Source organism: Dermacentor silvarum, chromosome 1 (assembly GCF_013339745.2).
Source record: "Dermacentor silvarum isolate Dsil-2018 chromosome 1, BIME_Dsil_1.4, whole genome shotgun sequence".
NCBI classification, from domain to species: Eukaryota; Metazoa; Arthropoda; class Arachnida; order Ixodida; family Ixodidae; genus Dermacentor; species Dermacentor silvarum.
This window is the reverse complement of record NC_051154.1, coordinates 70,964,046-70,976,273: the sequence shown is the minus strand read 5'-3', so window position 1 is coordinate 70,976,273 and position 12,228 is coordinate 70,964,046. Positions and strand designations below refer to the sequence as shown.

General features: G+C 44.1%; 1 protein-coding gene across 2 annotated transcripts in view; it reads right to left on the bottom strand.

Moving 5' to 3' along the window:
• LOC119445696 (lysosomal protective protein) overlaps positions 1-12,228 on the bottom strand; it is a 33,229-nt gene that overhangs the window by 1,674 nt on the left and 19,327 nt on the right. The window contains exons 6-10 of one of the 2 annotated variants that reach the window (XM_049669295.1): positions 9,585-9,684; positions 8,671-8,841; positions 6,531-6,652; positions 4,891-5,050; positions 2,583-2,675 (exon numbers count right to left, since the gene is read on the bottom strand). In XM_049669295.1, the coding sequence (XP_049525252.1) occupies positions 2,583-2,675; positions 4,891-5,050; positions 6,531-6,652; positions 8,671-8,841; positions 9,585-9,684 (646 nt within the window). The remainder of the gene's footprint in view (positions 1-2,582; positions 2,676-4,890; positions 5,051-6,530; positions 6,653-8,670; positions 8,842-9,584; positions 9,685-12,228) is intronic. The other variant, XM_049669297.1, reaches the window with a different exon arrangement.

The following is a 12,228-nucleotide window of genomic DNA, read 5'->3' as shown; positions in this document are numbered from 1 at the left end:
CTTAGTACATAGATATGCAGGGTGATCATTTGTAAGTTTTATGGAGTTTTTAAAAAATAGTCTGTTGCAATAACATAATTCCATTCCTTGACCTAAATTACTGAGATTGGCGGTCATTACTTGCGCGAGAAATCGAAATACAAATTCAACGAATTAACAAAAATCCAGTAACTACCTTTTCAATTAATTACTTTGCGGCACGTAATGCAATTTACGAATTGTAGCCGGCGAGTTTGCAAGACGTATCCACTTAGAATGTATTTCCAGAATGACGCCAGTTTGGAGATATGCACCATCAAACTTGTCGTAAAAATGCAGTTGTTCTACTTACTTATATTAAAAAAAAAAAAAAAAAACGCTCTTTTATGCATTCAAGCACGAAAGTAACTGGAACGCCCATGTATTTCATTCCGCATTTTGCGAAATATCTCGAAACTGTTGTCATCCTGGGAATTTATTTCAAGTGGATACGTCTCGCAAGCTCACTGGCAACGATTCGCAAATCGCAAAATGTGCCGTAAAATAATTAATTAAAAAGTTCATTATTGAATTTTTGATAATTAGTTGAATATGTGTTTCGATTTCTCGTTCTAGTAATGTCCGCTTCTTCGAATAATCCAATTCAAGGGCGAAAATTATGCTAGCTGCAATAGGTTATTTTTAAAAATTCCATAAAATTTTAAAATGATCCCTCGGTATATGAACTTCGTACCTATGGTACGAACAGCTTTTTTGTTCTTTTTTTAATTTTTAATCTAATCTGTCATGGCAACATCGTCGTAGGGCAATGATTAGCCTCATTTAGCCGCTTATGTCTACCATCACGCCAAGTATTACTAAGAATAACAATGTTTAAAAGCACATAAAAGATAAACAAACATGGCGTGTCTTACCCTCCAAATGTCTAAAATGATACTGATGCTGAAAAGTGTCGAGAGTTTCCTGCGTACTATAGGTTACGTGATAAAATCAATTAGCTGTGAACGTAAAACACTCAACTGCATGCTCTAAAGAAACGTTGTGCGTTGTTTCAGTTCATTCCACTGATTAGTGGGCTCGGAATCGAAAGGTTGTGGGTTTCATCCAAACGTAGCGGAACGAAGTGTCCTTTCTCATGACCGGGTGTTGGGGACATCAGCAACCTGCGCCCCTTTCCAACCGGGTAGCGCCACCTCCACATACCATGACGACTCTGACTGAAGTCGTCATTTAATAAAGCTTTGTTCGTCAGAAGGATTGAAAAGCTATCGAGTTGGAACCTATCCATTCTTGGGCAGTGCACATAAAAAAAAAAAAAAAAAAAAAACGACACACGAGAATGAATACAGGACAAGCGCTGGTCTAACAAGTGAACGTTTTTATTTGGAAGAAAAAGATTGTATAGACAGTGATTATGAAAGTCATTTGCGTGACGTGTAACAAAAAGATCATCACATATTCGTGAGCAATCAATGAACGCAATTTCTACGTTTGATAGGAAAACTGACGGCTGACTTATACACATGTTCTTGTTCTTGACAATGTTATATGCCTCAGCAATTTCATGTGTTTCGTGATGATTGAAGTATCCTCAAAAGAAGGCGCGCAGCCACAATCCCGAAACTGGGTGGCAAGAGACGACGACACCACTGTCTTCAAGCAATTGGCACGTTTGCGTAGCCTGGCACAGCGGCCAGTCTGTCCGAGGTAGACTCTACCACATGGAAACAATGCATCCAAAAAGATGTTATGCGGGGGTTGTCGTCTCCAAATTGGCCTATTTACAGTTTTTTTTTATTTTATAAGAGCTCATTTTTTAGCGCAGTCTTTAGGGACTTTGTGAAGTATTCGTTGCCAGTTCAGACTCGTTCTCTAAGCAACGTAAGAAGTCATAAGTGAGTGTGAAAGGCGAGTAGGTCGGCTTAAGGAAGCTGTAACAAAATCTTAGAAGTGAGACCTCCTCACTGTTATAGGCACACTTGAATCGCCACCAAATATGCACACTGCAAAATATTACGTACAAGTGATGGGGCCGTGGCCTCAATAATTATATTCAATTTTGCGGCATCGTAAATGATTAATCTATAACGACGCTATACTATATTAACCTTAACTTTAATCAAAGGAATAAAAGTGCCTCTTACATCGCGGTGCTTAGGCTATCAAATAAAGACAGTTGAACTTACGTAGTAACTGGGTACTTCTTTTCTATATTTCTTGTTAAATTGGGCAATCAACAGCAAAATTCTTGCTTTCGAAAATACATTTTCCGTGTGCACCATAAAACGTGAAACAACGAACGGGAAAAGGGTGCGCATTGTGTAATTTTCGAAAGTCTTAAATATAACTTTCGCGCGTGTTTTCAACCAACGCGCAATAGCACAATTTGATTGAAAGGTTTATTGTGTATTGTAAAAATGTTAAAAATTAATTAAATTATGGGGTTTTACGTGCCAAAACCAGTTCTGATTATGAGGCACGCCGTAATTGTAACAAATTTGTCGCCGGCTTCTCCCCAACGTTAAGTTGTAAATACTATAGCTCGACGGTGAGAACTTAGTGATTTATTAACTGTACATTATCGAGTTAAAGCAAGGAGTTACCTTCACAGTGACGAAAGTGACGTTCTTGTCGAAGGTCTGGACGAACCCAGCGATTACGGGACCAGCATGCCACATCTTGTAGTCCGAAGTGGGCTGTTGTAAAGGTAATACAGTTTTCATCCGCTTCTCAGCAGACAAATTTCTCAAGCTTTGTCTGCTCCACAAATCTTTAAAATGTCAGTCCCTTCAACGACAGCTTCCTACAGAACCACCGTACATATACCACCGTCCACCTACCATATCTCCTATGCAAAGTCTGCGTTTCGGTTTACCGTACAAATGTGTCTTTTCATTCCTTTTTTGGCTAAGACTAACTCAAAATTGAACCACCTTCTCCTCCCTATAGTCAGAATTGATGATGCATTACCTTTTAAAGGAACCGTCGCCGAAATTTTGAATTCTGCGCTAAAAAATTAAATTATGTGGTTTTACGTGCTAAAACCACGATCTGATTATGAGGCACGCCGTAGTGGGGGACTCTGGAGATTTGGACCACCTGGGTTTTTTTAACGTGCACCTAAATCTAAGTACACGGGTGTTTTCGCATTTCGCCCCCATCGAAATGCGGCCGCCGTGGCCGGGACTCGATCCCGCGATCTCGTGCGAGGCAGCCCAACACCATAGCCACTGAGCAACCACGGCGAGTGAATTCTGCGCTCTAGTATCGTTAATTTGTTTATTCGTGCTTCTATTTTTATTCTATGCGCTCTATTGTGCCCGTCCTCTTTAAAACGCCCTTTGGGCCCTGAAGTTACTGCCATAACTAACTAACTAACTAACTAACTAACTAACTAACTAACTAACTAACTAACTAACTAACTAACTAACTAACTAACTAACTAACTAACTAACTAACTAACTAACTAACTAACTAACTAACTAACTAACTAAACAAACAAATTAAAGATACAAAATCTATTCATTTATTTGCAGCATCCTCAGGGTAAATTTATATTTAAATAATTGCACTAGGAGCGCGCGTATCCGGTTGAATGCGAAGAACTTTTAAAATCTCTCGGGCACTCGCATAGACCAGTTGGCTACAGAAATTTTCACCATGATTGACAGTTAGATGAGGTGACCGGATATTACTCCCGGCAAGTTTCCTTTCTCTAGGCAAGTTTATTTTCATTCAATGTTGAGTAAGGTTCCGAGCCGCCAACACGCGTCTGTCGATAGTGATATCCTACGGTTATATGTTGTAAGCACAACATTTACCGTGAACAGCAGTTACGAGATAGGAAACGGGCCGATTGTATTCATTCGTTTGTCATGCTTTTATTCAGGTAAGTTAAAGCAAAACTATATCCGAGCAGATGTACCTGGGATCGTACCAAAGATCTTGTGGATCGCTAGCCCAGCATTAATACTACTACACCACGGCCGCTTACAGATAATACTTGCATTGCACGCTCACAAACGAGGGCAGATATCTCGTGCACTATGGGAATGTGATGATCGGGACGTGGGTGGCTGCAACGTCGGTAGACGCGCACTGTGGTGCCCTCTTCCTTCGTTCCAAGGGCTTTTGTATAGGGCTGCACGAGCTGTTTACCCGACACGCATGTTCGGGAAGCAAACGCCCAAACTCTGCTGCTGTGCACAACCTGCATGCTTCTTCAACTTGCGGGGAAGCCTCTTTGCATTGTTCCAACGTTCTCACGGGTAATTCAGGTGCCACCGGAGTTCTCTCAAGTTCTTACAGCAGTACCAAGGGGTGGGAGTGAAGTGTAAGGCATTCTTTTGAATGTCATATGGAAAGCTATACGTACCGAGGATTTGGGGGCTCATAACTGCTGATCGCAGACATTGGGTTAAAGGAAAGAAAGAGGCTCTAGAGTCTGTTTTACCTGCGACTTACGTGCCGCTTCATTGAGTGGATCCTGCATGCCGCAGCGGTGCACCAAAGTAAGAATGACACTGCGCGGGGTAGTCATGCCACCTAATCAAATGCATTAACATTATCGCCTTGTGTTTTTCATTGGTCAATAGCACAAAGTCAGCCAGCGTGACCAACAGGCCACTTCGTGCCCTCAACGATGGATTTACAAGGAAGGCAAAATAAATTTACAGCAGGGTACACCACGCATCCGAACGTCACTCTATCGACTATCCTTATAAGTATACGTTTGCACCGTGTGTGAAATATATTGTGTTGTGCACTTGTGCTGTTTGTGTGGGCATTGTTGCTAAGGAGATGCAACCAATTTGTACGCAGAACAATCGATATTTGGGCAAGTTGTACGGGTGGCCAAATAAAAGATCATCGTCGATGTTTTTTTTTTCTTTCTCTTTCGTACGAACTCACCTGGACGCCCAGGCTGCGAACAAACCACTCGCCGCCAAGAGATGTACAGACCAAATCGATGTCGCCGTTGTAGATGAGGGTCTTCAGGTTGCCAGAGTCGATCAGTTCTCTAATCACTTCCCGCATGGTCCAGTGCTGAGTGGTGTAATTGAGTCCCTTCCTGTAACGTGGGGCGGAGCGTGAAAGTATTCAGAGGCAGTTGTGCACAGGATTACCATCACTCCATTAAAAACATGTACTTCTTCATCAAAGTTTAGCCAATTACTGAAATATCACTGCTTTCAGAGGCAGCATACTCCTTGACTTTTTAAAAAGATCGCCGAACTCGCTTCGCTAAGAGCTTTCTTAGACTCCGTAAGTCCAAGTTAAGTTTCTGGGAGACTGCGTGTATTGGCTTTTATGTAATGATTACCTTAATTCAATGGAGCTTTAACTGCCATATGAAAGCAGCATTAGAGATCGGCGCCCGTGCATTATGAGAGCTAATGCCCAGAACGCCATTCACAGCCTTCCAAACAACCAGAGCAACTCGAGAACCTACACAATTGAATTCATCATAATTGCATTGCCTTTTAAAACCATTGTCATATTTCGCAATCTGAGCTCGAATACGAACCGCATGAAACAGGACTGCAGTTAAACGATGTAAGAAGTGCTGACTACAGTATTCGAACATACTTTGACAAATGGAAACATTGCAAACAACGCTAACTTATGTTCGTGTAATTTATCACTTTCACAAAGAGATGACATACGGCGAGCTTTTTCGTGAAAATGAAGGAGAGCTGGGAAGCGTTTACACAGATGAGGTTTCACAAGATACAGTAAGCGCAAAGAATTAGGGGAACTGAGGTTTTACTTAATATAGTAACAACTATATATAATCGACAGGCAATGAAGCCAAGGAAAGTATATAGGAGATGTACAATTACGATTGATGCAGAAATTTACGATAAATTTCGTATTTTTATTAAATATCAAAGTGGGAAAAAAGGCAACTTTCCGTAGGTGAGAGCCGAACCCAGAACATCCTGATCCTCTACCAATATAGCTACAGTGGCGACTGTCCCTAAGTTCACTTTCTTGGATATTTGCGTACATATCCTAGACCTTGGCCTGGAAGCCAACGCCACTCACGATAAATATCGGCGGATGTGTGACATCCGTTTAACTTATTCAGGCATGACAGTATACGCGACTTGAGGAGCAGGAAAATGGCCGAAAACCCCTCGTATGCTACCTGAATGCATCAAGGCCGCCATAGTAAATGCCCTTGCTGGGAAATGAGTGATAAGTATCAGGGTAACACCGAGGAGCTCGATATTGGCCCGCCAGGTGCAGGGTGGTGGCGCCACAGCCACTGAACGTGCCATGTATCGCGGACATCAAGTGCGGAGTGCAGTAGGCACAGTGCAGAGCGGCCCCAAACTTCGCTCTGCGCCAACGAAGGAACTGCACGTTCCAACATAACAGGGATCACTATGAGTCGTGAGCATTCACGAAAGGTCGCAAAGGCCAATCTTTGACTTTAACTCCGCAGACGCTAAACTTTATCAAAACCTACTGTGTGACGCGATTTGCATGTCTGCGTCCTTTAATACTAAGGCACTACGCAGAATTGTTATAAAAATCTGACGTACGCGCATGGAACCCATTCCAGCGGCGATTGATTGACGTGTAGAGCTTCGATGACATCCCGTCGATTGTAAAAGAGCTGCATGTCTTCATTAACAGAGCAGTTTTCATCCTTGACTTCGAGGTTCTGAAGGAGCGCAATCAAAAATTAGAAGTATTATTATGCACTGGGGGGCGTCAGTTTGGTCGCACGCTTCCGTGTAGTCTCTGCCTTCCCAATTAAGTCAATGTACCGCACACAGATCACCAATTTCAAAGCACGTTAAGGACCAATGTAACTATCACGTCGGTGAGAAAACTTATAAATGGTAGCACAACACAGTATAGACATTCCGCGGCTGACGAAATTTTTGTTGTGCAGTTGAGATATACATCCAGATGAAGAGGTGACCAAAGGCAGGATAGCTCCCTTGTGACGAAGGCGAGACAGCTACATTTTTTTTCGTAGGTCCAGGACGGCAGTTAATTGCAATAAAAAGCAGAAGAAAGCTTTGTGTAAGCATGCATAGGAGCAAAGATGGAAGTACTTCTTGCGTCTGTTACTAAATTGTGAATCCTTGTCCCAGTACTGCTATACGAGCACTAATGACGAAGCATGTTGCAAACCACCGCTTAGAAATGACAGCTTTTTAATCATACCATTCGTGAAACTGGCGTGGGACGGCGGCCGCATTTCGATGGGTGCGAAATGCAGAAAACACCCATGTACTTAGATTTAGGTGCACTTTAAAGAACCCCAGGAGATCAAAACCCTTCTGAAGCCCCATACTACGGCGCGCCTCATAATCAGAAGGTTGTTTTGGCACGTAAAACCCCCTACTTTATTTTAATTTAACTGGCGTGGGCCCCTTCTTTTAATGGTTTTAGATGAAAGAATTGGCATGTTAATTTCCCAACAATTAGATACCTGCGCATATTCGCGCCGACTTCTCGGCAGGCGAACTAATGCAAGCTTTGTCAAAAATGTTCCAGGACCGAGATCGTAAAAATCATTTATTCAACTATGTATACAAGCTAACGACTCTAGGTGTTCATTGTCCATTCGGCTATCTACCCACCTGCCAACGTTTCTGGACTTCACGGAAGCAAGTAGAGAATGCTTCATCAGGTGCGCTCTTCAGCGCATCAGTCGCAGCAGTTTGGATCGCTCGATGACAGGTTGGGTGAATATGGGGTGTGCTAGAGCAGGAATATAATATTTATTTATTTATTTATTTATTTATTTATTTATTTATTTATTTATTTATTTATTTATTTATTTATTTGGGGACACTATAGGCCCTTTCCGGTCCCCTTCAGTAGTGAGTTGAACAATGAGTACATGAATAGTAGTACGAAACTAAATTTCGCCAGAAACTGAAACAAATGCGAACGCCGGGCAATAACGAAATATACGGAATTAGAAGTATTTTATATCCTCTGTACATGTCACAAACAAGTCCAGCAATGTGGAACAGTTTATAAGCGCCAGCAAGTTTATTCCAATAAATATAACCGGTGGCAATAGGAGCATTTTGGGGAGTTTACGCGACCAAATCGTTGGCGAGTGGTTTCGTTGTGGTTAATGCTGGTAATGTGGAATGTGGAAGCTGTGGAAGAAGACGACGACGACGAACGCGTGAGCAGTGGCACGAGCGCGTTCGCGTGGTTGCAATGAGGGGCGCCAACCATTTCCTTATCAGGCGCACACTACGTCACGCACAACGTCATACATTCACAGACACACCTCGTTTTAGACACAGGTGGCTGTTAAACCGAGCTCGGACGCAAACGGCGATACGCGTTTGCTTTTGTTATTGGCTCTTTCACTCTCACTTTTTAGGGGAGAGTTTTTCCGCGCGGACGCCATAGAATGCCGGTTCCTAGGCATAGGCAGCTTCTCTGTAAAACAACAACGCCAAATAGAGGCTGTCGTTTCATGGTTTCTCTTATTTCTACCCTCCATTGAGGGCAAACCAGTATATCTGACATACTGGCACGTATAATGTTGAGCTACTAAGATAACGAATTTCCTTCTCTAGTTCCCGCAAGTATGCGCTGTTAGTGCCTTCATTTACACTTGATAGACCCTGTCTGGTCCAAAATGCCCTGGTCTTCCCTCTACATACTTAAAATTTCTGGTGTCGAGAAGCAGGCATACCTTACCGTGGCTTGTTGAGCGATCGTCTTGCCCAGTATATGGTTCGTTGTATAATGACGCGTGACCTCCGGGCGGAGTGTAGAAAATTGCAAGCTTTCTTCTGTGAGGTTGCATGAATCGTAGATGTTTTGAAAATTCAAGCCGCTTTTGAAAACAATGCTGTAGGCTTTGGAAACCTGCGGACGGCACAAGTATAGGCTTGATTAGGAATGTCTTGTTTTGGATTAGTTGGTTCATTACTCTAATCAATAAGTAAATGGCGCGAAGAAAACAGGCGATAGATTTATAATGGCAGGCCGGAGACAAAACAAGCCAAAGAGCAGTCCTTTCACGTCATCTGGCTTCATGGCCACTATGCGAAACGCAAGCTAATATGTTTCCAGAAATCATTAAGTATTTCTCAATTTAACTGGAGCTAGGGGAAGACACCTACATGCTTACTACTCGTGACAATGTCTCGACTAGTCAGACGCGACTACTCTGACCACCCATCGCAAGTACTCGTGCTATTTTACTCACAACAGATTCGTTGTAACACGATGGTACGTTTGGCAGCATTCCTGCGTGGGACTTCTGCAAATATATTAAAAAATTAATAAAAGACGTGTTTGGATAGCCTGCGTATGCGAAATTGCTTGGGAAGTAGTACACTGTGGTTAGCTACTGTGTCAACCATCGATTTTTTTTTCTGTATTCAATGCAACTAGCATACTGCCGACGGAGAAAAGTGAGCTGGGCAGTGACGTCGTAAACACATGCAACTTAATTATTGAAGGTTTCGGCGGTCACCGTTCACACTGCTTGGTTTTGACGAAGCGTTGCATAAAACCCCACAAGCTTTTCGAAACAATATACTTCTGCTGACGTTGAATTTTACTTTTCTACAGTGGCCTGAGCGAGGAAAAGAGTGGTTAAATACCGGAACAGTGCAGGCAAGCTTCGCGGGATCCATTGAGAAGTCGCACGTTTCCTCGGAGATGCTGTTGTTACAGCAGTTCGAAGTAATCTTGTCCCAGAGGCTGCAAAAAAAAGTTTGTTATAGGAACGCGTCGATTAGGTTCCCAGTGCTGTAGTTAAAGGCCCGGATCAGAGAAATCTCATAATGATTAAACAGTGATGCAGTAATGTACGACGTGAGCTTCCAGCAGCGAATACTTTCTAGCATGCAGACCACATAAATTCGAAACAAAAGTCAGACGTAGACTGTCGTACCAGCCGAATACTTCTAGTAGATTGCTATGTTTACGGCTTACTTCCTCAATGTGTCGATCTTTAGGCTGACACAGCCTACTCACTATAAAGCTGAGGGGTACAAATGTTTTGCAACGTTCATTTATTCTTTTAATGAGAAGCACGCTATCATTTTCTGTTTTTACACATAAAAAGTTCAGAGTGCCCTCTTCTGAAATTAATCGAAAGCGTCAACACCGCAGTTTTTTGTTCTGCGGGGCTTTTATTCTATAGTTGCGCAGTAAGACGCACTGAGATGTACCTAATGAAGTCTCTTCGGAAGTCGGCTTATGACAGCTGCTCGAAACATTTCGTGTAGCCAATGGGATGCGTAAAGTGCCGCAGCTAGAGAGAAGGCTGGCAAGGTGTGAACGTAGAGAAAGCGTAACCTCTTTCGTCGTTACCCCGCCACGAATGAAGAATGCGTGGGCTGCGGAACAACGCCCCAATCGCCGCACTGCCACATCGTAAGGCGCGCTATGGAATAAGGACCTGCGTTTTCCGATTCCATGCCTCGTAGTCACCGTGTATGCGATGGTCATTTACAGCGTCATAGGATGGTATACCGTCCTTCTGAGCCTCAGCACACACTTCACGTAGCGACAGTGAGAGTGGCGAGCAATAAACGGTGACTTGAGAGGTCCTCTGCGTAATGTGAGAGATAGGCAGTCAGCACACTCTTCCTTTGGTTCGTCGGTGTTGAGGCCATCGAATTAGGTTCCCTCAGGTTGTGACAAAAAAAAAAAAAGGCATGATAGCGTTTTTCGTTTTGCTAAAGAAATATAGTTATCTACCCACGTCACCTTGCAAAGTGGAGATAATGCAGCAGGTCTTGCTCCTTATGAATGTGCAACCTGTCTTAAAATGTAAAATTAAAAGGTAGCTCGTGCATGCGTAACATCCACGCGCACTGGTTGAACAAATGGCTAAACGACGCTATTACGTACCATTAGTTGAGTTCATCGGTCAGTGTTTTTTTTTTTTTTAGGGGAAGCTTTCTTTGCGGAGCGAGACGTGCTTTGATGTTGCAATGATTGGACGGTGAAGAGAACGAGGTGATTTGGTGGGGTTGGGGTGAGAGAGCTGAGGAGGAGGTGTTGCTTAAGGGATGACACCATCCTATAGCCGCGATGACTGCACAGCTGCGCTCGGTCGTGCCTCAGTGGCGTGTGTTACCGGTGCTCTGAGTTGGCGAGTTGTGTAACACTATAGAGATAGCTACAAGTGGAGCAGCCCGTCGATCAATGGATAGACGTAGCACGTAAAGCTGCGTTAGCCAAAAGAAGAGAATATCGACAGTGGTGAGAAGCGGCCAAGACAGTAGAACAATGAGAGGCTTCGCTTGACAATAATTTTTCGATGCTTCCTCTGTGTGTGTTTCTTTTTCTTTTTCACATAGGTTGGCCGCGCGGCATAACGTGAAAATGAAATAAAATAAAATCGCAGAGGCACACTTTGCGCAGATACAGGAGGAGTGACATTTAAAATGTGTTGTGCATAAGCCATCGCTCGACCATAGTCGTCAAGCCGGTCACTTCGGAACCTAAAAGAAATGTCACAGTTTCGCCCTAAGGGCGAAGCAGTGAATGCGATAGCAACACAGCAATGTCATAAGAAGTAAGGTGAGCGGCTTTGGTAGCAGTATGAATTGTAGTAAACATGAGCTGATTAAGTAAGCAGGTGTGCTGCGGCGTAAGTAGACCGACATGAAGAGAGACTCGATGACCACGAGAAGGTGCGTGTGAAACGGTGGTGTTGATGAGAAGCGCTTCCCGTGGGCAGCGCGTGCGAAGGGACACACCTGTAGCGCTGCACTGCCGACCCGGGCAGCATTGCATGTGTAGCGTGCGTTGGAAAATGTGGCCCGGCTATTACTAACTGATTGAACAAGCGTGGTGTGAGCGCGCACAAACAAACATGAATAGATCACACTGAATGACTGCAGACAACGACGGTCAAAACGCTGGCAGCAAGCGCATATATACGCCGCAGCAGCGGGCGAAGGTACGTGCGGTCTATCGCTTCAACGGAAACTGAGCGGCGAATGCACGGCGCATAAAGGTCAGAGCCGTGTGGAGATAAGAGACGGTGCGGACGAGCGACGAGCGCGGTTGTTGGCAGTGTAGAAGTGCGCCCCCCCCCCCCCCCCCCACCCCTCCCCGCGCTCGCTCCGGCGCTGGCTTCGCGCTTCCTTGCTTGCGCGTGGGTGATTGAGTGCGTTCGCTCCCCGTGATAGCGCGCGTCCCCGCACGCTTCCGCTCGGGCATACGGCGCGCGGCGAAGATTTTATCTATAGGGAACCTCACGGCGACGGCGACGACGACGGCGATGGC